Raw genomic sequence first — 26,225 nt, forward strand, 5'->3', positions numbered from 1 at the left:
TATTATTGCTTTTACTCAGATTTTGAACTCGCTTCCAGTGGTTGTCTGATACTGACTGCTTGTGAAGCACAGCAGCCTCTCTCTCATAATGAAAAAATATCTTGGCAACATTTGTGGAGATCACAGCAGTGCGTTATTGTGGGATTGTACCTTCATGCAGCATTTATGGGTTCTCTCCCTGCCTGGCCTGTCTGATTTATTTAACTCAGACGCCGCGGAGTATACTGAGAGAGTTTTTAATTCAGAGATCTCGCTATGCATGTTGTTGTCAGCTGTATGGAACAACTGCTGTGTGTGTGTGTGTGTGTGTGTGTGTGTGTGTGTGTGGGGGGGGGGGGGGGGGGGAGTGTTGGTTGGGGCTGCACGTGAGGCGGAGATGGAGAGAAATAACGGATGTTCCCTGCTCTCCCATTAAACTGACAGCGAGTTGATGCACTGAACTGCATCTTGATGTGCAGCACCCACACAGGAATACCTGTGTGTAAAATACAACCAGGATGAAAGAAACAAACACACGTTATGGGAATTGAGAGGCAAAAGTGAGGTGGTGTTGATCAAAGGAAATCTAAATTACGTGTGATGTTCATGAGGGATTAGCTGTTTGACAGTGACACACACACACACACACACACACACGACACACACACACACACACACACACACACACACACACACACACACATACACATACACATACACACACACACACACACACACACACACACACATACACATATACACACACACAAACAAATCAAAATACTGTGATGTCAGGGGGGATATAAGCAGGACTGTGCTGATTTGAAAGCCGAGTTGTTAACAGGAAGGATATTGAAGGATGGATTTGTTCCTTTGGGTGATCATACCTGTCTCGTTTAAATTTCAAGGGCCTTAAAGGAGAAGGTCCTGATTTCATGAGGGGAGATTCGTTTCACTTCAATGACCCGAGTGAGTCCCACGGGCTTGAGCTCAAGTGAATGTGGAAGACACAGATAGTGAACACCACCGACTTAAACATCCCGAAAGCGAAAAGTCTTTTCAGTATTTAATCAGATCTGAGATGTATTGTGAGCACAGAAACCCTGATTTGTTACAGTCAGTAGGTACTATTATTTGTACCACTAGTTCTGCTGTTGACGTTAGTTATTATAATCGAGACTTCTCAATCATTAAATATCAGTTTGAATTCTGAAGGTAGCAATACACAAGGACATGACAATCCAGATGTCATTTGAATGGAAACTTTAAAAAATCCTTTATTTTTTACTTTTGAATGAGGCCAAATAGTTAACTCATTTCTGTTTTGCGCTGGTTGTGCCACATAAAGTATAGGATGTGGTGTGACCAATCAAAGCGTCATGTTTATCCGCAGCTGATATTAAAATGAGTTGAACCAAAATAAGGGGATTACCATGATTCCTGGCCCCTGTTCTTCAAATGTGGCTTCACTAATCCAGGCAAAAATAATCCTATTTATTCTCATGAAACTAATTTGGTTCGTTGAAAGCAGATGTTTTTTTTTTTTTCATATCCTGGATTAATTTTATGTTTTTATCATGTGCTCTTATTATGAAATAAAGGCAATGAGCAGTGCTGGGGAATAAAATATGGACCCAAGTCTCATTCCATGTGTTTTTTTGCAACAGAATTTAAACTTTTATCGCCTTTTGAAACTATTTAATGCAATTACATGCAATCATTTGCTAAATAAAGCATAGTGTGTTTCTCGGCCTCACACAATGAAAATAACTTTTTGTTTAGAATTATTCAGAGATTGTACAAAAAAAACAAAGATTCAATACAGTTCAGTTTTCTATTTGTCCCCGAGGTCATGAGTGCCACACAGGTTACCATGGTGAAGATATTTAGTGAGGGCACGAGAAGAGGCTACAGAAACATGTCATAAAGGGTCAGTTTGACATGTGACATCAGGTGTTTTCTAAATTAGAGGAATAAAAACAAATCTTTTCTCGGGTCATGTTCAACATTATCAAATAGCTAAAGTGAGTACTGTGTTTATGTAATATATAAAAATTTGAAGGAGGAGAGGCACAGGTGGAAGACTTGTGTACAAAGTAATTATAGTCACTCCATATAGTTCACGTAGAGAAACACGTTTAGGAGGCGTGGTGGTGGTGGGATACAGACATCTGAGTGGAGCTAATTCTGCCGCTGTGTGGGTGGCCCTGTAGAAGTGCTGTTATGTTGTGTAGGTGCTTTGCATAATAGATAATTTGCTAGGTTCCCTTTTTTATATACAGGTATACATGCACACACTATGTGTTCCTTATTGACACAATGTATTGCTTAATAACCTTAGATCTTTTTTTAAGATTATTTTTTTTGGCATTTTCAAGCTTTATTAGATAGTACAGAGTTGAAATGGGGAGACAGAGAGATAGGGGGATGACATGCAGTAAAGGTCCACAGGTCGGATTCGAACTCGCGACCTCTGCAACGAAGGCCGGAGCCAATATGGTACGCGCTCTATCCACTACGCCACCGGAGCGCCCTGTAGTTTTTTTTTAAATAGTTTGTCCTCACCAAGTTAATGGCTGTTGTTCAACCCAATATAGAACCAAAATATATGAAATAATCGCACGGTAAAAACTTCAAAGAAGAAGAAGAAGAATGGATGTCAAATATTTACTTCACAGTTTCAATTTATACAACATGACATGAAGTAAGAAGAGGATTGATTTTGAAAATGATCAACCATTTAGATGAAAACAAATTAATATTGTTCGTTACAAACTAAAATTGGTCCCCACAACAATAGCAATATCTTGTTAGCTCACAATCTGCTTCTCATCTTCTCGGACTGATGAGAGTTTGTGCATGTAGGTTTTCCAACATTTGCACACAGGTGAGGTCACAGAATACTAAACAAGCATAGCTCTCTCGTTCTCCTTTTATTTTTTAGATATTATGTTGTACAAGGCTGGATTTGTGAGCATTTGCTACATGTGTACAGTCCGAAATCATGTCTTCCTGAGTGGTCAGCAGGATGGGTGGTGTGGGGGGGTAGTTGTGAGGGATGAATCATTTCTTTGCTCACTGGAAACGGAGCACTGCTGCGCTGCTTTGATCAAAGCTGTGAGTCGGGGTATAGAGCGTCTCTGGTGGGTGTCTCCCTTGCGGAGAAGGGGGTAGAACATTTTGACTTCTTGATGATATGTTTAAAAATATCTAGTCGTTTCATCTTTTGCTTCCTGTTTAAAAAAAAATAAGGAATTTAAGTCGAGAGGCAGCTTGAATTTGTCTCTGCTGTTTTCATACTGTCTTAACTCTAGTTGGTTGGTTTGCAGATTTCTTTGCAGTTTACAAAACAATTTCAATTCAAGGTCCACTTATTCATTTGTGGTGAACCTTCGATTGTATGACGCTAAGAATAATGTACACTCCAGCGCACTGTCTAACTTGCAAGGTAAACCAGTAGTAGCTGCTTTGTCTAGCACCAAAACGTTGCAAAAAATAAAGTATTCCTACAAGTAAAACAGTGTGCTGTAAACTACAATCTTCTTGGATCTGCTCTTCCCTCTCTCCTACGCACCTGTCTTCAGAAACAGATGTGCAAAGTGTTCTCCCGATCTGTCATCATCCGACTGAGTTCATACTGAATGCAGCTGTCCAAACAACCTTTTCAGAGGGGGTTAAGTTCCTAATGAATTTGAGAGATTTGAAATTGCCATTCAATTATCTTAATGGGGTGCATGGGCCCAAATGGATGAGTTGAAGGTGAAGAAGGACAAGCATTAAGAAGGGAAAAGATTCTACTCTTGAATTGGTGGAGACCAAACTGGAGTTATAATAACCAGCCATTATTGGCATGGAATTTATCTGTCACATGGCTTGTAACACATTTCTCACAGGATTTCAATGTCGCTCTATGTCTGCTGGCGAAAGGGTTAGCTATACTGACTTGATTAAGCTGGTATCTCAGGGTATATAAAATCTGATCTGAGACATTCCTCTGAGCATTTTTTAGCCTTACAAGAGCAGGAAAGGAGATGCAAATTCTGCTGACAGACTATTTCCTGCAGTATCAGTGTTAATGCCATTAGGAAACAACAGTGTTTCTGTTGATGTGGATGAATGTGCTAGACTAAGCTATTTTTACAGTGTTATCATTGTTAGGCTGGTGATTTATTTGAATGGTATCAGCAAAAAAGAAAAAGGGCTCAGTATCTGGCAGTTCTTTGTGTTACAGATGTGTTTTTTCGGAGTGGATGAGTGATTACATTCCGAGCTGTAAGCTTGGTAAAGATCAGAGGAATTACATTTAGTGTTTGTGAAATATTGAGTGTTTTCCATGCCTGGAAAAAGTGAAAACATACAGTAAGTCTACAGAAAATGCATCTAAAGCCTTTCAAATCATGAAGAAAACAGTAAAATAATTTGGGCACATAAAAGTACATTTCTTTATAAGGTTAATTTGAATGACAAAATTCAGTCCTGTCAATCTTAGGTCGAGGGTTTACCTGCAGCCATGTACATGTGATGGAAAGAATATTCAGTTGTCAACCTCCAAGATGTCGCCCCCTTGTAAAATGTGATCAAAAGCAGTCAACCTCTATTCCACATACTGCCATTTCTAAACATTGTAACTGGCGGACAGGAAAAACTAAAATGATAAATAGTTTTTTATACCACACTGGCTCGAGCATTCGTTGTGTTCCTGAGAATCTATTTGTATAAACCTTTATTTTGGAGACACAACATATGGTTTTACGTTATTCCAACTTAGCTCCTTCCAGGACGATGTTGGGTTGTCTGCTCATTAGCACATTATAGCATAGCTAATGTGGTAGGCTAAGATGGCGGATAACATGGTATATTGGCTCTATGGTTATATTAGCTCAAATCAACACTTAATGATTTGTGGCTACTGGCTAGAGTTTTATTTTCTATGTATTATCATTAGATTAAAGTAGTTTGGCTTTATGCTTATATGCCGCAATGATTGCTTGTTCACAAATGCCAAACAACAACCTCATTGGTACTGTACCTTAGCATTTAACAGTTATACAAATTCATTGTGAATCAGGTTTGGAAGCAAATTTAATGGAATTGATATTAAATTCGCTGTTGTGGGCTTGAACTTGATGTTCCATCAGTTGTCCAGTTATTATCTCTCATTTGGCCCAGTTTTCTGCAGCCTCATGCCCATGCAGTCTATGCTCGTGCCTTCATAGGTGAAATGGCTGAATGTAAAGCCCAAGGTTTCTGTTATCCAGCACCATCCATCATGTTAAAGGTCTGTATTGAGGTTTAGCTGCAAAAGCAAGAAAGCCTGGAGGGGTCAACGGTGAAAGCCTCCACTCTGCCGACTGAACAAGGGGATAAGACTTCATATACAGGAGTGTGTGTGTGTGTGACTGTGTGTGTGTGTGTGTCTGTGTGTGTGTGTCTGTGTGTGTGTGTGTGTGTGTGTGTGTGTGTGTGTGTGTGTGTGTGTGTGTGTGTGTGTGTGTGTGTGTGTTAGATAGAGAGAGAGAGAGAAAAAGAGATGGCTGGACAGAAACTGAGGCAGGCAGATTGTTCCTGTGGTCGACATAAATCACCAGCTCTCCTGACGGAAGTGGGCAAAGAGCGTGAGCGGGGATCAATTTTCAGAGAGCAGTATCCACACTGCGTCATCTCTGGGGAACCTTGTTTTCTTGTCATTTGCATATTGGAAGTCTGAAACCATTCATAGTCTATTTTTCTAAAATCACAAATAACAAACAATTTATATTTCCAGTGCTGAAACAATGAGTTGAGTAATCATTTAATAAATCAAATTATTTAGATTTTCTGATCATCTGGTATTTTATCAAGTAGAAATACTAAACATTTGCCTTCTCCAATGTTCCAATATAAGGATGTACTGCTTTCCTCTGTTTTATATTATTGGAAACTAAATATAGGTTGGCAGTGTTGGTTGGACAAAAGTTCAAGATGTCACTATGGGGTGTGGGAACTCTTTTTTTAAAGTTCTCTGACATTTTAGAAACTAAATGATTAAACAAAAACAAGTTGAACGGTGTACATCCACGCTAGAGGCTGTACTTAGACACAGTGGTGCTTTGGGGTAAATGCTAATATCACCAGGCTCTAAATGACAAAGCTTACATAATGATGTTTGTCTTGTTAGCATGCTCACAATTGTTAATTAGCACTAAACATAGAGTTCAGCTTAGGCTAATGGAAATGTCATTAGTTGTAAGCAGGTAATTGGTCATACATTTTCTCAGAATATAGGAGAAAGTCAGCGGATGATGGTTCCAAATGTCATGGCAATCAATCTTCTAGTGATTAAGATCTTCCAGCCTGGACCACAGTAGTGATATCACCCAAAATGTTCAAGTGATAGATGTGTTGCTTTTCTTTGTCTCATTTTATAAACTATAAAATAATCAGACAAAAGAAGCAATTTGAAGCTTTTTGTCACCATTTTCTGACATTGTATCAATTACTGAAGAAAGTATTTTGCATAGAAATTTGATAATGAAAGTGTGTTCTTCTTATACAAATAGTATTTGACAGGGTATTACAGATGAAAAGAAGTAAGTTGGAGTGGTAGTGTCTGAAACCACAGCAAATTCAATGCTTTAATCCTTTTAAACCCCTGAGACACCTACCGTATTTTAAAATAACACCTGCTGAGATAATGGAGTGGACAGGTGACACCTTGCGATCACTTCAATCGTCAAGTGCAACCACAAGGCGATGTGAAGAAGCACCAGCTGTGTCCGTGCTAAGAGAAATGGCGCCCGCCTCGGCAAAGGCCCCAGTCGATATTCTGCAGCATCTATAATGGCGCGTTGTATGTAGAACATTGATTGTGAACACAGGGGAAAAGAGGGAGAAAGACGACTGCTGTAACCTCTGCATGGACACTTTTAAAAGGTCAGCCAACGCCGCTCATGGCCACTCTGGCCCCCATGGAGAACCAGCACATTAAAGGTGTAGTCAGCGATTCTGGAGAATACTTGTGGTCAAAATAATTTTTGGTGTCAAAAGGAGTTAATATCTCCTCACAATCTGAATCCGCTACTTGTCCGTAGTGTGTGTTTGTGTGTTAAAAACAAATCCAGTGTGAACAGGTAGCGCATTGTGAAAAAAATAATCACTTATTTTGACTAAAAGGGATTATTTAACAAACATTCTCTAGAATCGCTGACTCCACCTTTTAGGCCTAACAAACCGGTTTCTTTAAATGTGGCACATAATCCTCTGTGGATCCTCACACAGGAAATAAAATGTGTGTGTCTCTCTGGGTCTGATGTGACGTTATCCCTGCGTTCCGAATACTCTTTATTTTTTCTATTCTACATGCTACATCTGACGATAAAAATAATCTAGTTAGGATGCTACAATTGGGACATACTTTTACTTATTTATTTCATCATAACATTGCGCCTTGATCTTGCCTCTTGCTTTTAAATCCGTTGCATCCCAGTTTGTTTTCATATATATATATTTCTTTATAGGTCCATGATATGGAGGCTCCGCTGATTTGGATTATGGGTCTGAATCGCCCAAATAGGATGCTTTTCAACACTAAAAATCTGGCCACAAGAATCGGGACATCCTAAATCTTTTTTCTACCATATTAAACAGCATAAAGAATGCGATTCGGAACGCAGGGTATGTGTCAGTCTTAGGTGTCAGGTCGACTTTAGGTGTCAGCCGGTGATGAGCGAGGCAAAGATTCAATTACCTGGTGATTGAAAGTGATTCAATAATCACCAAGGGGAAGACGGGGATTTTTAATTTTCCACGCCTCTAGCAGTGGATTCTGCTCAAGATGACCACACTAATCGCTACCTCGAGTAATTTGGAATTGAGCTGTAGGCTAACAGGCCTTAATGGGCATGTGCACAGAGAATTTGAAATAAATCTTGTGTGAAGAAAGAGTGCTGTGGTAAAACACGTGCTGCAGGCATTTGAGGTGAGAAATGTAAGGGTGTTTTTCATTTTTTATTCATCATCATTATTATTATTATTTTAACATCTATTCTTTGCCTCTCACTCATTACCCTTAGCCCTACCTCCTCCTTGCTACTCTCTCCCGTCCTGAAAAGTTTTGTACAGCAGAAATATAATAAAAGTGTTACCGGGTAAACAAGCCGCGATAATAAGAACATAAAACAAAGTGATGATAATGGTCTTCTACTTTCTTGTCTCTTTTCTCTCAGGTCCATTACTTTCTTAACTTGTCTTTGTATCTGTTTTTTCTTGTTCTCCTCCCCATGCAGGTACTTTGTGTTGGATCCAGAGTTGGGACAGCTGCAGTACTTTGTCAACGAGCAGGGGAAGAGCCAAAAGCCCCGTGGGTCCCTGCCCCTAATCGGTGCTTCAGTCATCCCCAGCGACGAGGCTCCGCACATGTTCATTGTAAACTCTGTCAATGGGGAGCTGTACAAACTCAGAGGTATGACCTCACGTCGCCCGTCCTCAGGCTGCCCTTATATGGCAAAGTATAAACACTGAGTGCAAGTGAACACAACTGGTCTGCTGTGAAAGAATGCTTTTTCCGTCCAATATTTGTGAATGCATCGGACCAGCTGGTTCTGGAAAGCACTTAAGTAGAAATGAAAGCAGCAGCGTTTACTCATAGTAACAATACCACAAGGAATATTTTACCCACTGCATGTTTCTCTGGGCTCTATGGACCACATTAGTGTCTCTCGGCTCATTGGTTTGGTTTTAATGCATAATACCACTCTTGTCAACGTCGCTTCCAGTTGCAGCCAGCAGCTGTTTTCAGTGAAAACACTCCAATAAAAAAACATTGTACACTACATCTGCTGAGCAACAATTAAAGTTCAAAGCTGTAGAAGAGTCTTTGAATTTTACAGTGACCTGCATCACAAACTGATATCCTCTCGTGTTGACCAGAAAAACTAAATGTTGTGTTCTGATGTTCTTCCAAAAATAATCATTTTTATATCACTTTTCATATTTTAAATAAATGTTTTACATTGATGCTTAGAAAAACGCAGTTCTATTTAAATTTGAGCCGAAATGAATAGTCTATTAACCAATTGGCCAAGTAATGAACTATTCCGATCAGCAATTTTCCTGCATTTTTATTGTCCATAGATTTCTTTTAAACATTGTATACCTGAGCAGAAAATGCTGCTCTGTTTGAACAAAGCAAGGGAAATATCGCTTTAAGAGCCAGTGTCAAACAGAGGAGCATCAGCTGGTCACTGCATTTCAAACCTTTGCTTTTAGTGACCTGTATCCACTGAGGCAAAATAAGTTCCTTTTTACTGTTGCACCACTTGAGCCGCTGGAATGTCCCCTTACACTCTCGAGGGGGAGGATATCAGAATAACTTGGCCTATATTCCCTGAATAACTCATGTGATCCATGTGTATTGAGCTTAGAGGAAACAAAGACCCCACAGAAAAAGAGAGAAAGTTGCGCTGAGTAGCTCACGGCAAAGCGGTATTTCCATTACCAACTCGTGAAGAGAGAGAAGCCATCTTTTGATACGGCGCAGCAAAACAAGCCCATGCCTGTTTTGAGGTTTAGCGATTGACCCCCGAAATACCCAAACAACAAGAAACCCAAAATAAAGCCATTTAGACTCAGCATTTGTATCAGCAGTTGTCAGACACTTTAATTTTCTCTATTAACAGGGAACAAATTGGCTCACATGTGCATCCTGAAAAAATGGGTGATTAAGATAAGCTGAAGTGGTAACTCCTGATGTGGCAATGGTTTCTATGAGCTTCCCTGAAAACTTACTATGGGAGTAACAAGACTAACTTCAAGGCTCAGTCATTTCCAGCTATATTCTTATGTTGAAAGTATTTCACAAGAGAGTTTTGAACATATTTTCTTGTCACTTTTTTTTTTTTTCTTTTTTTTTAAACCTTTATTTATACAGGTAAATCCCATTGAGACTGGAGACTCTTTTTCAAGGGAGACCTGTTCCCATTCCCACGTTACCATTCACTCACACATTCATACACCGATAGCAGGCTTACTATCGACATTCACACGAGGCAAGGTGGGTGAAGTGTCTTTCCCAAGGACATAACAACCACGACACAAGTGGCAGGGCGGGAATCGAACCTCCAACCCTTTGATCATCAGCTGACACACTCTAGCACCTGAGCCACAGTCGCCCCAACTGTCACTAACTGTGTGTGAGAAGATACTGGATACACAGACTCTGTAGCTTGCCCTTTGCAGAGGCTACACTGAGAGTTTCACCCAGAAATTGGTCATTTTTGGGTGAATCTCTTGAGTTGAATCTTTACCTTACACTCTCAGTGACAAGTAGCAGCCAGTGATTTACTGATTTTTCTGCCCAGGATTTTGCCTCTCAGGGAACATACAGGCTTCCATCTTTGTGGTTTAGGTTGTTGGGACTAGAAAAAGCCCCCCAACTCCACTGCATTTTCTGGTAAAAAATTAAGAAGATTTTAGCCCTTTTTTCTTTACACAGGTAAGTCTCCTTAAAAATTGATCATCAATCAATTATAATCCAGTAAAAGACAGTGCTCTTTTTGTCAAACATAATGTTATACAATATTATATTTATCAACAAGTAAAAGGTAATTCAAGGACATTATAGGTGATGCTAGGTAGACAATCTAATGATAAGTGAACATTATTCTGAAAAAAATTATGACAATTCTTAATGATGTTTCTCAGTAAATGCAAACATTTCTAATTTGATACATCAGAGCATGTGACATCGAGCTCAGCTGTAAAGAGCAGCAATGCATCATTAGCCTAAGCAGAGTGTTATAAAGGCAGTATTTCATTATTGCTTTGCTGCAGAGCAAAGGTGAAGAGCAGTGGGAATTTAATCTTGTCTGAATGCGCAGATTGCAAATGAAGCTATTTATCACACGACGTCGCAGTGAGACAGTCGACCAATGAAAAGGTCGAGTCGTGTTCACAGCTTTCAAACTGACTGATTAGGACGCCTGACACAATCTTTACGGTGCATCATATTAATTAAATAAAATCTTTGCAGTGTTTTGATGCAGAGACCTCTCGTTATGATTGATTACCATTAACCAAGACCAAGAACGTACCTCACTAAAAGATCTGCTGAAACATTAAATATGTGGTTACGGCAAGCTTTTTGCATCCTGTTTTAATAGCTGTTAGCTGTCCACTTGACATTAATGTATATTTTTGTTTTTAGCATAAAGGATACCAAACATACTTACTTTAACTTAAAGAATACCTTTATCTTTTGTATTTCTTGTCAAAAAGATTGATACCACTATGTAGGCGTATGCTAAATGAGTACCGTCTATGTAAAAAGCAAGTTACAGCCCGTAGACATTATCTTAGATTAGCATAATAAAGCTTGTAAATTTAAACAAATACATCAACTACCTTTACACCTTTACAATTAAGACGTTATATCTCTGTTTAATTCAAAATACAAAAACAGAAATGTAAACCTGTGTGTTTTTACTGGGGGTTGGGTTGCTAGCTATTTTGATTCCAGTTAATTAGCTAAGCTAAGCTAATTACTAGCTGTAGCCTACATTTGTTCACATATGTGAGAGTGGTATCAATCTTTGGAAGGAAAGAAACATTTCCCAAAAGTTATTTTTCAAATACTTTTTGATTATATTTTTTATGTCAGCATTAAAAAAAAATCTCTAAAAAAGCTTTAACTTTAGTCATGTAACTGCATTTAAACTGCAGAACAGAGAACAGATTGTTAAATATCTTCTTGCTAGCGTGCTACCATTTAAGATTTGAAATCCATTAAATTCACAAGTAATTTTCTTTTTTCTTTTTATCAAGTCAATAGCAACAGTTCACTAACACACATTAAAATGAACTGCTCAGCACAACAAACGTGAGGCACAGCAGTCTGACTCATTAGTGTATAAGCTATTTAAAAAGACGATTAAACCTAAAAGCTATATCGGAAATTATATTTTAGAATAGTAAATATAATATTTCTGACATAGTACTTATAATTATGGGTGTCATTGTTTCACTTTGATGAGGAAAGGCTGGTTGCTGTAATTTCCGGGCCGCTTTTCTAACCCAGTCCTTGTCAGTCTGTCCCATTTCAATGTGAAATATATGGTTAAAGTGCCCTGTTCATAATATCAGACAGCAAATTTAATCAAATCTAACTGCTGGTTCCAGCATTAATCCTCAGACTAACCATTATCTTAACCAATAACATCTTTCACCACGCTGTAATTAAAAAGGGTGTAATTAGACGATGATGGTGCTGCAGTGATTGACTGGGGAGGAGGTCTCTTCTTTTGTGCTCAGTAGTGTTCGCATATGGCTCAGACGTTTCCATGGGATGGATATTGACATTTGAAAAAGACCCTCAGACCAGGATTGCTGTCCATTGTATCATTTTAAACGGGCAGATGGACCAGCTACTGATTTTAGTGAGTAGATTTTTTACATCCCAAACCTCCATCGAATGAGTAGAGATTGTCAGCATGTCACCTCCGAGTCTGCAGCTCTTGTGACACAAAACCAGCTTTTTAGATTTTAATCAATATCATCTCCCTGAATGAGAACAGAACGTCCTGCTCTATGCGAAGGTGTGTGTGTGTGTGTCTCTCTTACCTCAGCTTATGAACAGGTGCATATTAGCATACCCCACACACGGAGGCTGCTCTGCTATATACAGACAACTAATTAACTTTAATCACGGAGAGGCTTTTGCACATCATTTAGAAAAATATCTGATTTAGACGCTTGCTCACTCTCCGGGTAAGTGGCCCCTTTTTGAGTGAGTGATTTCTGTGGGAAACAACATCAAGAAATGAGTGGGAAGGTATTTTTATTTAAATTTCTTTGGAGAGACGCAGCTTGGCACAGGTGCCTCAGTATGAATACTCTATTCTTCACCCGAGAGGGCGAAGCAGCCGCCCCCGTTTGGAGAGCACGTCTGGAAATGCTGCACTTGTTGAGATCTTCTGTGCGAACGTCTCATTTTCCTAAGAGTCGTCTCTTGACTTAAGGAGGCCCTTTGTAGGTGTTCTCGTGACGGTGGCAGATGTAGACACTGCGAGTGACTGTCAAGTGCAAATTGAATTCTCCACATGTAAGAATAACTTCAATCATCAAGTCAAAAAGAAAATGGTTAAGATGTTTCCGAATTGTCACTGTGGTGGTGATTTTGCAATTCCCTCTGAATATAATGGAGACATCAATTCCTGTTATTCAGTCGCTCATAGGGAGAGTGCTATATACATTTACATATTTAAAACTTCTCTTCGGATGAGAATCAGTTGAAATATACTGAAAATACTACTTTGTAAAAAAAAAAAGAATGTCTTAGTCTATGTGGAATTTGATCCAGGGTTTTTTTTATTTATCAAGAGTGTATTAAAGTGTCTAGTATGCTTCAAATAAACCAGGTCCCACCTTGTGTGATTAAAAAAATTCTTCCCAAAAAACGAGGATAATGTCAGCTCTTTCACACAGTCTTTTCTCCAAAGCATTTATGGTGTTGCACTTTATTGTATGTGCAACAGGTGACCAAAGTTGAGGAGAAGAGCCTGAGAGAGAAGTTCAAAGCTTGCCCTCCCCCATTCTGCTGACAGACAAGAGGGTTTCAGATGCTGACAGACAATCCCACGAGCACTTTTTTTTAGGAACACTGATCCTTTCATTCTTTGTTCCCTTGTGTTTCTTCACTCTCACAAAAAGTAAGGCCATCCAGTGTGCTGCTCCAGGCGAATAGAGCAGTATATTACAGAAGGTGTTTCTTGCTATGCTGTGACTTATTATTCTGTATGTTTCAGTTTGTGAAAATATGCATTTTGATTTTGTTTCAAACTCGAGATATTTAGTTTTGTAGTTGACATGAAATTCACCAAATTAAAAATGCTATCACGACTATATGAGCTAAAGTAAAAATATGTGTATGTATGACACAGTTTGCAATGTGGCGCACCTGTTAGAAATAGTTTTTTACTGGAATTTTACAAGACTTTACAATCACCTTATCCCACTTCATCACACAATGTTAGAAAATCAAGTGCTCACTCATGTCACACATGTGACAAACAAAAGCCTTTGAATCTTGAATCTCAGCTGCACTGATTACCTGCCACACACCTTCCCTTTTGTTATTGAAATACATTATGAAATAATGCAAGTTTGAATGAGGGTATCTGTTGCTTAGATGATACTTTAATAGGAAGAAGCACACAATCACCAGATGCAGTCATTTTCATAACAATCTAAAATGAGGTGCAATCATCATCTGCCATCTTTTGTTACTCTTCTTTTCCGTCAGCGGCCTAGATTGGATTGACCTCCGTCGTCAACTCAACGTTATCACACCCATCTAAGGCATTGTTCTCTCACTATCAGGCGGTGAAATGGGATCGGGAGGATATTATTTTCCAGTCTGACCTGGAGCTGGTCAGCATAAGCAGACAGACAGTCAGTGTCTCCTTGTGTGATAGTCAGTGAGTTGCAGCTCCAACTGGCGGTTCGTGTTCAGACTATAACAGGGTTTATTGTATCTGTGCTACAGGGTATGGCAAACCAGCAAGCATGCTCACGTTGTCATGCTGCTTCCTGTGCTGCTCACAAATGCTGCGGACAAAAGAATCGCTGATGTTTCATGAATACTGAATGTTTAATTTAGCACAGGGGAGAAAATGAAGAATTCCAGATTTGATACCACCAGCCCTTAGGACGTAATTTAGGAGGTAACACGATCAAATGGCCGAGTAGACAGTCTGTAAATGAATGAGTTGATTATGATGCCTCAATCATATACAGCCTTTAACCCCATTTTAGCAGCTTTCTTTTCAAAGTTTAAGGCAGTCGCTAGTTAAATAAAAATCACTCCATTGGCATTCCACCCTAAAACATAGTTATTCTGTTTCCCTGAACATTTTCTGTACTCTTTGGTTTGACATGTGGGGATGTTTGCACAGTAAATATGAAGCTACAGGCAGCAACTGGTTAGCCTAGCTTAGCATAAAGGGAAATTGCTAAATTGACATGTTTACTCTTTTGTCTTACCAAAAACAGACTTCTGTTGTGGGAAAAGTATTATTTGTTTATTTATTTTGTTGTCTAAAAATATTCACATTTTGAATATTTTGAGTCTGGAGTCATATCCACTGTTAATTTATTATTTTTGGGCTCCTCTTAGGTTGCAAAAACACCCACATTCTATAATATTATTTTGAGGACATGACCCTCCAAAATAATAGCAATTCAGTGTTTGCTCTTCGGTGTATTTCTTGTATCGTGGGAAAAGTCATGAAAATATGTTTAGACAGGAATTTGAAACTTAAACAATTACAGTTAATAAATAATCCTCTTACAATTTGTTCTTACATTTTAAACGTTCATCTGCTGGAAGAAAAAAAACGACATAGTAACCATCATGGACTTAGAAACGCAGAAGGCTTTGTTGTAACTACGCATTGACCTGCCTATGAACTCATGTAAAGATGTATTGGCAATTCTGGATGTCTTGTGTGTAAAGGAAGTTAAGGCTTGTTCTTTTGATTCATTTATATTTGTTCTGTTTGTCTTTGCAGCCTCGGACGCCAAGGAGCAGCAGTTTTGGATCAGTCAGCTGCAAACGTGTGCCAGACGTCACTCGGATAGCAGTGCCAAGGTAAAACACACACACACACACACACACACACACACACACACACACACACACACACACACACACACACACACACACACACACACACACACACACACACACACACACACACACACACACACTGGCACTAACAGAGTTGTAAACATGACCCTGGTCAAAGATCTTGGTGTATGTTCCTCAGGAAGAGAAGTGAGGGGAAAGGCCTTGACGTTTCCCTTGTGATTCCTGTTCTCCTGTGTGTCTTTTTATAAATATGTCACTTTACCAGGCTCAGATTTGATGTCTGGTTTGTCAGTTTGTCCTCCAGAGAGTTATTGTGTCCTCCACAGAGTTAAAACCCTCTGCACAGACCAGAAAAAATCCTGTCCTTTCTTGTTCTTTCTGTTCTGCTCTAAGTCTAAAAGGACTTTTTAGTGAGTCTAAAGGTGACAGATATTTCTCTCCGTGACATTTTTTCCTTTTAAATGCCACCATCTCCCATGAGTCTCATTTAGCATTTAAAAATCTACTGCAATACTTTTTTTAAACTATTTATAGATGACTCAAGCATCTTTTCCTGCCTTTTTCCTCTCATGTCTTTCTCGTATTCTTATCCTGCTAAAATTACCCGTTTTTTCTTTGAAGTCTTGCAGCAACCTCCTGCTGATGCAACCTGCCCCCAGCACTAGCTCTTTTGACGTTCAACCTTAGCCTAGTTTTTAACATAAGTGTTCACTTACTGGAGATGTACGCTCAAACCAGTCTTTGTGTAGATTAAATACATTTTGAACGAATACCATTTCAGTGGCCCAGTAAAATGTCAGTCTTTCCTTGCAGCAGCCTCCTGTACTAAAGTAATCTCAGCCAATCTTTGTAGATATATTGTGGACATTTGCCACTAAACTAAAAACAGGAATCGTATCTTGGATTCGAAGTAGATAAGTTTGTAATACAAAACAAACAGATGTCACAGACTTTTCAGATATTTCAACCTGAAAAACAACAGCTCTGAGTCAACCCAATGGGGAGCTTTTGGTCCAAATACACCAAATGCATCCTCATTTTCTTTCAGGTGTTAGTTAGAGGTGTTCTTTCATCTTCTCTACCTTACACTCTCCCTTTGAACACAAGCACAGTGAAGCACAATCAACAGACCTTTATTAATGTCATTGAAATAAATGTCATGTCTCTTCGGACAACAAGCCATGACTCCCAATTAATAAAATCTATCCATGTCTTTCTTTAAATTATTGAGGAAAATGAATAAAAAGTATAAAAAATATGTTGGAACTAGAGGAAATAAGAAAACTGTTTTATAAGGAATAATCGTGAAAAGCATAAATGATATACAGTATATATATATATATTCTTATTATAACATGTTTAAAAAGTAGAAATAGTCAACGAGTGAGAACAGATGCATAAAAGATGCAACAAAAATAAAGACGGATTCATTTCAAATGGGAAAAAAAGCACAACATTTACAACTGACACGCTTTGTGGAGCTCAGCTGCCACATGTGTCATGTGTAACTTCTCTTGCTCTACTTATTCGAGTGTAATTTTAGCACTCTCGTTGAGAGATTTAGGGAAATGTGGCTGTGGCTCCTGCTGCATTATTTATGTCACTATATGTCCCTGGTTTCACTGTCCTCTTCATGCCTCTGACATATTACTGTGCTGGTTGTAGTAGTTACTGCCTTCATCCACAGCAGGTACTTTTTAATATGGACTCCACAGATTATTATTTGGGCATGTGCATCTTTTAGGGTTTAGCGTATCCTTCAAGGGATTAGTAAGTGCGTTTGTGTGTGCTGTCTGAATCTCGGTGGGGTACATACGCCATTCGAGCGCTGAAGAAGACTTGTTACAGAGCTCCTTCTGAAGCTCCTTCAGCAGGTTGTGACACCAGCAGTGCTTAAGGAGAGAAATAATCCAAACGTTATCATCTCTTCTGCAAGCTTTTGGTATTGAAGTTGATTTTGTAAATGGAATCTGTGAAGGCATTTTGTTTGTCTGTCTCCGAACGAACAAGCTGGTGGTAGGATGCTTATAAAAAAAAAGTGTCAGCTCTTTTTCTAGCCTCAGGAGATGTGTACTGAAGCAGTGTAAAGTTTAGATTTCAGAACAATAGTCAAAAGCTTTTGAAAAAAACACTTGTGGACTTTCATATAAAATTTCATATTTATTGTCATAGAGGCATTGGTGTAACTATGCTACATTTAAAGGTTATAGTTTAAGGTGTTGTCTACCTGGATTGCATTAAATGTAAAAAGAATTCTCTTGTTAATACATCCTCTATAAAGATGAGAAATGTGTAAATAAATAAAATAAAGCCAACACATCATTTCTATGCTTAATTTCATACCACTATATTAAACTACTTCCTCATTTTTCTTTGCTATCGTATGCATATGTTTAATCTAATTTGTCTTTGTGTGTTTATTCTCAGGTGAGGAAGCTGAAGGGTTCTGATGAACACTTGAGTGTGGAAAGAGCTGGAGGAGGCCAGGAGGGGCTGGTGAGTCAACACACACACACACACACACACACACACACACACACACACCCACCACCTGAGCACCTCAGCGGCTCTCTCCACTTCCCGTTTCGCAGACACAGTTTCACCTTCAAACTTCAGACAAGTAAAAGGAACACTCACTTCCTTTTCCCGTGATGACTGCTGTTTGGTCAAAAACGCTCTCTCTCATGTGTCATTTTAAACAAGTAAATAACTGCGGGCCTCATTATGCTGCCTCACCGCCGGTTGCTTATTCAACATGTACACTGCTCGCCCATTCAAACTGCTGCACAGCTGGAGCTAAAGGGGGAACGTCCAATTACTCTGCTCAGCCGTGATGAGGAAAAAGAAATCAAGAGATGAAAGAAAATTGGCAAAGCAAGGGAAAAAATCTGAAGCAGGAAGACGAGCAACGGGCTGTCTCTGGTCTTTTTCCATGTGCCCCGCAGAGCTGAACGGGTGTTTTTGTTCCTGTTGGTTGACTGGGGGGCATTGCATTGCCACGGCAGCAGCTGTTATTACTGTATAGACCCTGCTGCTGTGGCTCCTAATCCCTCCCTGGGCCGCCTCTGTCTCCCTCACAGATCGTTATCGCAGCTACACTCTTTGTCAGAGAAGATGCAGCAGGATTTATTTATTTATTACAGCAACAAAAAAGGAAGGCATAGGTTTATTTTCCTTGTGGGTTCTTTTGTAAGAAACTGAATGAAAGAGTGCTGACACATCATATTATCCTGTTGATCGATACAGACACAGTAAATAATACATTTTTCAAAACAAGGCTCGGGAGGCTTTTATTTTGAAGTTGATGAGGTAGAAGAACAACTATGAGTATGTTGGTGAATAATAGTGCCACAGAGCTGAATCAGCTCCTTTCCGACACAGAAGAACGTTTGACGCTTCGCAAACCTCAACTCAAGGTCCATTTAACAAACTCTTTTGTGATCACATCACATGGTCTTCAGCAGGTGGAGTTAGCAGATATATGTTATGCTCCTGACTAAGGTCTTGATATGAGCAGAAAGATAGCCATGTATCCATAGAAATATAGTGCACACTTTAAACAATTCCCGAATAAGGCGTTGGCAATGCAATTAGGGGTTACACTGACTGTAGCCTACTGAAGCTATACGTGTGTTGGCTGTTAGCTAGTTTTAGGTTGCTAACAGAAGGGAGCATTTGAAATGATTCTTTTGACAAACATGTTAATTTTGAAAGCTGCAGGAGGCTGTACTTGATATGTTATATTGCTTGAGCCCACGTTTCCCCATGTCACTAGGTTGTAGATGCTGAGTGCAACGTTCGCACGACCCAAAGAAACTCGGTGGCCTCACTTATGGGAAACACGGCAGGTTGAACTACACCAGGATTATCCTTTAAACTAGATTAGGTATTGTGTGTTAATACATCTGTTTAGTGATGCTATGGTGATATCAGCAGGTAAAATCTGATTCTGATCTATAAATCAAAACTAAAATGACTAAAAACACCTACTGTATGTATTTTTTCTAGAGCCTCGTTTATAGTTGACATTGTAATACACACTGACATGTGACAGTGTGTAAGTGTAACAACTCTACCTTGTTCAATAAAGCAGTAACTCTTTAATGAATGAGTAAACACTCTTATCTCTCTGGCTGGAGCTTTTTATAGATTCTCATCAGGTCACGTAAGAGAGTTTGACCTTGTTTCCACGGTCCAACCACAGCTGATGCTAACAGGAAGTTGGTTACAGTAGTTCTAGTAGCTTTCAAATGTTAACTTAAGCTGTCACTGTTTCAAAGTTTCATATCCAGTACATTGAAAAGAAGTCGTTCTGCCTTTGAAAGCATCATGAGGTTTTGCCGGGGATGAGAGCTTTTCTACTGGACTGCTGACTGTGTGTGTGTGTGTGCGTGTGCGTGCGTGTGTGTGGCGTGTACGTGTGTGTGTGTGTGAGCTCACTGTTTAGTTGTGAATCACGTGCTCGCACAACTCCTGACAGGAAGGTCACAAAGAGTCAAACTGTGGACTTTGAGTTGGGCTGGTAACATTGTTTACGTTCTGCTTGATTAAAGAGAGTGTGTGTGTGTGTGTGTGTGTGTGTGTGTGTGTGTGTGTGTGTGTGTGTGTGTGTGTGTGTGTGTGTGTGTGTGTGTGTGTGTGTGTGTGTGTGTGTGTGTGTGTGTGTGTGTGTGTGTGTGTGTGTGTGTGTGTGTGTGTGTGTGTGTGTGTGTGTGTGTGTGTGTGTGTGTGTGTGTGTGTGTGTGTGTGTGTGTGTGTGTGTGTGTGTGTGTGTGTGTGTGTGTGTGTGTGTGTGTGTGTGTGTGTGTGTGTGTGTGTGTGTGTGTGTGTGTGTGTGTGTGTGTGTGATGCCCAACTCCTGCTTGCTGGTGGGTTTGTCTGTCCTGGGCTTTATACTCAGTTCTGGCATCAGTACAAAAAATCTTTTATATGTGGACATTTGCTTAAAATAATTGGGTTTACTTGAGTGAAAGAATTAGCATAACAAGGTCTAAATGCTCTTTTAGAGGCTTTTAGGAATGAAACAGATATCAAATATTTTACTGTTGTCAATTTTTTTTCTGATATTTTCATATTAACATAATCTGTATTCAAAAACTATTTTCATATCCTCTAATCAAGGTTGTTACTGAATAGCTAATTGTGTGTAATTAGCGCCTCTCCCTGTAGTGTAGAAAATGACAGGTCAGCAGCAGCTACCCACGCTGCCTCGCACTGGACCAAGTCCACCCACGCTCGACTGACGGCAACTGTGAAGCAGCAAATGGTTTCTTTTTTAAATATGGTACCTCTGAGCTCAGTCTGCCAGGCACAACTTGCCTTTTATATAAGATTAGAAGACTGCAGTCACAAGCATGTCCCTTAATTTAACAGCCGTGCAATTCTATTGCTTAGATTTTTTTTATCTATTTTTTTTATTTGGACTGTAAGGTTGACATCACATGGTGTTCTTTCAATTCATACACTATCAAAGTAGTTGTTCAGTACAAACTCTTTTTTTGTATTAGTGTGGAGGAAGATGGTGACACAGACAAATAAATTAAAGGTCACGAGATATCTGCAAAAGCAAAAAAGGAGCCATATTTTCCTGTAACTTGAGTCACTAAAATCTTTTGTACGCCAGTGAAGTGAGAACATCCTCTCATCTTTTCCTTATTTCAAATTTAACTGGTAGGCATTAATTAATTTCTAAGGGGTCGCAAGCCAATAACATTGGACCTCAATACATACTGCATGATGCAAATGTGATGAGTATTGACCTTAATTCTGATATATCTTTAGATTGTTCATATAAGGTCCAATTGAGGCATTATGACCTCTATATTTAGCATGTTCCTCACATCTGTGCTCGATACTTTTATGCATCTCTTCTCTCCTTTCATTTTCCTGTTTTAAATGTTCCTGCTCCAATGACTTCACTCCGTTCCCGTGAAATGTTAAAGCTCGCGGCTCTGTGCCAGTTTTTGGAGCACAAAATCTCAGCGTGTCTCACTGTTCGCACTCCTGAAAATTGCTGTTCCCTTTTTTTCTGCTTACTCACAGCTAGTGGCTGCACGACACTAACAACATTGTTCTCTTTTGTACGTGGATTATTTCCTGTTAAAATGATCATGCCTATTATACCTTTACTTAGTGTTTTGTATGCATCTAATCACAAGGAAAATGCTCTTAATATTACTCTTTTGGTAAAAATATTGGGTATTTTTTTGCATGAAGTCTGATCCTCTAAAAGCAACTTCAAAGCAGATGAATTAGAAGCAAATATCCCCCAATCAAGTATGCAATGTTATTATACGAAATCATGTCAGTCTCATAGGTTGGATTTCCTTGGTTACTGCCGAGCAAGGGCCATTTGTCCCCCCCCCCTCTGAGCAGAGCAGTGTTTAGGGCAGGAAGCTGTTTATTTGATTTATTTATTGTGGCCAGCGCAGTGACCAGACCTCTGTGCTCTTCTGAGGGATAAATCACTGGTGCCTCGGTCTCTCTGTGTCCGTAAAATAATGGAGAGAGAGAGAGAGAGAGAGAGAGAGAGAGCGAGAGAGAGAGAGAGACATCGCTGCCTGTGTTTGAGCGCGGAGGTCGGCGAGCTGAACAGACAAGAGCCACAGAGAGGAAGTGAAGGAGGCATCAAAATGAAGAATGTGATTTGACTTTAGCTACGGCGCAAAAGAACACACTATCAACAAAAGGGTTGACTACCCTTTTTATGAAACGATTGCAATTATCAGGGTGAAATGTTATTTAGTAATCGGTTAAATGGGTTAGAACATTTGAACATTTATTCTTTTTTATAAACGCGTTCACCCATCCTTGCACACTTAAAATAAATGGTTCTCTATTTAACCTAAAAATGCATTTAAAATAGAAATAATCTGAAATACTTTGAACACAAAAGAGACGCAGAATATTAGTCAACCACAAATAACAAATCATTTATAAACATTTTATTTTCCAGCTAAATTGCCAAACATTTACTTGCTCTAGCTTCTCCAATGTGCTGCTTTTTTCCAATCTATTCTTGAATGGCCATCCTGCAGTGAAAGAAAGATTGTTTGTTGAAGGGTTGAGGAACCCCTGTAGACAAAAATAAAGAGATGGCATATTTGTAATATTGTTGCATTACTGGGAAATGTTTGAGGTATATTATATCAGTTGGAGTGAAATGGGTCCATAACTGGAACATTGTTTTCTCCTCTTAAAAGACACCATCTTTTACCTCTGGTATTCAAAGAAACAAGGACACGGATGCAAGGAAAATGTATTGAGGCTATGAAAAGTTGCAGTTTTATAAACCTCTGACTAACAGAGATAAGCTAATTGCCAATTATAAAGACAACATTTCTAGGCTATATACTGTAGCATCTAATTTTTCGAAATAACTTTGAGTATGTTAGGATAGGCTACTTACAGTATGTAAAGCTTTTGTACTTATATGATCAAAATAGTATAAAATAGCGCCTAGCTTTACTGGACCAACAGGTATTGCTAGGGGTTAAAGTTAAGTTAAAGTTATGTATGTTATATTGAACTGGGTCACATAAGGTCCAGGGGACATACACTTCAGCATTGCTAATGTTAGCTAGCATTCCCAGTAGCCTAGCTACTTTCTTAAAAATAAAAAATAATTTCTTCATAAAAACTGAGAAAATGCATATTCGGTCTACAGTATACCTCTAGGGGAGACAGGGGTAAGTAGGCACACTTTTTACTCTAGTGAGAATTGCTCATCACCTAAACATCATTCAATAGTCATTCCTACATTACATTGAAGCTTAAGGTGTTGGCTTGAAATGTGAACCCCTCACTTTTTCTAACTTATTGTAATAAAGAAGAAATGTACCATCAAAGACACTCTAACACATTGTGACAACCAACTCCATCAAGGGGTCGGTTGTCACACACTATGGGGTTGTTTGTCACAATGTTATCTTTATGGGAAACATCTTAAAAAGAAGGCAAGAAAGCAGAACTATATTTGAAAGTTTAATTTCATTGTCAAGTTGAAAAATAGGCCTACATAACTTTATGCTTCTTAACACAAAATGAGCAAGGAATTAACAAAAAGGAAATCCATATTAAGACCAACCTACTGTATGTAACAACATAAAGAACAAAACAAATAGGTCTAACAATAATAGCCTACTCAACTAGGATACACACATTCACTATCTGAGTTACAGTGATGGCAAATGTAGGGTCTGCTCACTCTAACTAAGCAGAGATTGTGTGCCTACTGGTTGCACATTCAACACTTCTCCCTTACCTCCCCTGAATGGGTGCTGGAGAACGTTTCCATACAAACCAAACACAAACTATCCTCTTCATCTGATGAAGATTCCTCTTCCTGTCTTTCTCTTCTGTTGCTTCTTCCCCAGCTGGGGTGGAGTGCACTGGGGTGCAGTAGCCTTGGCAACTGGTCTAGTTTGGGATGCACTGGGTCGTTTTGATTTTGTTGCCCTTTTTCTCTTTTGCATGCTAGCTGCCTTTCCTGCTCAATTCTCTCCTTCTCTGGTGTGTCAGTGAGGATACAGCTTGACATTTTCTTTTGTTATTGGGTTCCTTCTGGTTCCGAGATATAACGATTGTGACAACCTACCCGTGTGACAAATTACCCCGTTCTCCCCTACTATATGCTGCTTGGTTTATTAAAATTACTTAACCATTACAGGGAACTTGAAGGTAAACATTAATTAGAATCTTGATTAATTCATGGCTAACCTTAAGCAAATAATGATATCATTGGATTCATACATGGGTCTTTTTTTAAACTAAAGAAACGGAGACGGTTAAAGTGCAGGAGGTGTCTAAATGAATAAAGAGAGCTATAAGAACATTGGTGGGCCACAATTGGGTTACCACGGATTGGTTATGGCATAGCGCTGCTCTCCTCTCTTGTTAGCAGACAAGCTAAAGGGCTCTTCTTTCAATGCAAATCTAATACTGAACCTTTTTATGGAAAACGCTTAGCCTATTTGATTCCGGGAATAGGACCGCCAGCCCCGCCATTCCTTATTTAACTCTAAGATAATTTTTAAAAGAAGGGGCATGCTTTCGTTGTATCTCTTCCTTTTAAGGCCTACATTACCACGCTCCTTTTCACATAAAAAAAAAAAATCCCACACAACTCTCTCTCTCTCCCTTTCTGTGTCACCCCCCTCTAACCCCCACCCCCTCCCCCCCAGGGCTCCTCATCCTCTGGTCGGACCCGTAGCTTCTCCCTCCTCCCCCACCTAACCCCATCTTCATCCCCGGGTTCTCAGAGGCACCTGAGCCACACGGCCTCACCAGGCAACATCGTCACCATCACCCACCACAAATCTCCGGCGGCGGCTCGGCGGGCCAGGAGTCAGTACCCAGGACGGCTGCTGGAGGTGAAAGAGGTGGGTGGTGTTTAGCGCTTGACCTCGAGACTTAAGAAAACATTTGGAAAGCAGATGCGTAGGGGCATATGGTTATTTTGTTCCTGCTTTTAGAGAGGTTGAACAGACTAGAGAATGGAAGTGAAGATGGACAATGTTTTTGATCTTCAAAATTGTATTGCATAAACCCCATGAGATGTAGCATCTCGTTTCGGAAGGGGTCCTCAGAAAAACAACAAGCGAAACAAAAGCATTGAGCAAGTAAAATACACAAGTGATACAAATACAATGACACAGAACAAACAATAACAAAGACAAGTACATACACATAAGAGCACTCACATTATCCCCAAAACCACACCCATTGCATAACATCAAAATTAGTACAAATTTTTCTCTTTTATAACAACTTGGGTCATATTCTCATAGTTTTGTTCACCATTTGGTATCAGCTATAACAACATTGTACTCACCAAATACAATTGCTGAGATCTGGGAACACAGCAACAGTGAAGTCCAACTAGGCCAAGACAACCAGACAGTTTTTGATACCCAGATCAAAGCAGTTAAATTTGTGTTTTTTCCTGGTGAGAAATACAGCCTAGGATTCAAACAAAGACAGTAAGCCCTTTCTGTTCACTTGAACCAAACCCTGAAAGCTGCACTGTATTTTGCATTGCCTTGGTCTTCGCTGGTCTCAGGTGGGACACTGGTGCAGTGAGTTCAGCAGATATTCTTGGCTTCCTGGCAGCCTTGACACTGACTGCAGTGTGCTCAGTCTTTACTGTAAGATCAGCTTTGTTGGCATTTTTATGGAATATATCAATGCTGTTTAACATAGCCGGCGACAAGAGATGGTGGAGTGTGTATGTTGTTGAATCGGGCTCCGTGTGATGAGTGTGTGCAGTAATCAACATATGAGATGTAAAAGTGTCTTGAGAAGATAAACAGTGAGGTTGATGAATGGAGGGGAGAAGAGCCAGCGAGCTCGTCCATATGGAACATTTCAATTTACGGACAGTGTCGTCCTGCTGATCCCTGAATGTTTACATTTGAATAGTCTATAGTACTATTTCCATAAGAGTTTAGAATTACAGCACATCCTTAGGTAATTAAAAATCCCTGCGCTTGAAACTTCGAATCCAGATTTTTACTCAGTTTGACGTTCAAATCCTCATTAATTCTCTCTGCCTCAGTCACCAGAACCCGTCCCTTTTAGTTGCCTCTTCTTCCTCTTGAGCTCCATCTCCATACACTTAACACAG

At 39.5% G+C, this 26,225-nt stretch overlaps 1 protein-coding gene across 1 annotated transcript in view; it reads left to right on the top strand.

The window, feature by feature from the left end:
- The window catches only part of osbpl10a (oxysterol binding protein-like 10a), a gene marked incomplete at its 5' end in the record, with an annotated part of 60,654 nt that overhangs the window by 1,242 nt on the left and 33,187 nt on the right, over window positions 1-26,225 (top strand). The window contains 4 exons of the mRNA XM_080045545.1: window positions 8,244-8,419; window positions 15,522-15,601; window positions 18,029-18,097; window positions 24,784-24,981. Of these exons, the coding sequence (XP_079901671.1) occupies window positions 8,244-8,419; window positions 15,522-15,601; window positions 18,029-18,097; window positions 24,784-24,981 (523 nt within the window). The remainder of the gene's footprint in view (window positions 1-8,243; window positions 8,420-15,521; window positions 15,602-18,028; window positions 18,098-24,783; window positions 24,982-26,225) is intronic.

Source organism: Ammodytes marinus (genome assembly GCF_949987685.1).
Source record: "Ammodytes marinus genome assembly, chromosome: 17".
In the NCBI taxonomy this organism is placed as follows: domain Eukaryota; kingdom Metazoa; phylum Chordata; class Actinopteri; order Uranoscopiformes; family Ammodytidae; genus Ammodytes; species Ammodytes marinus.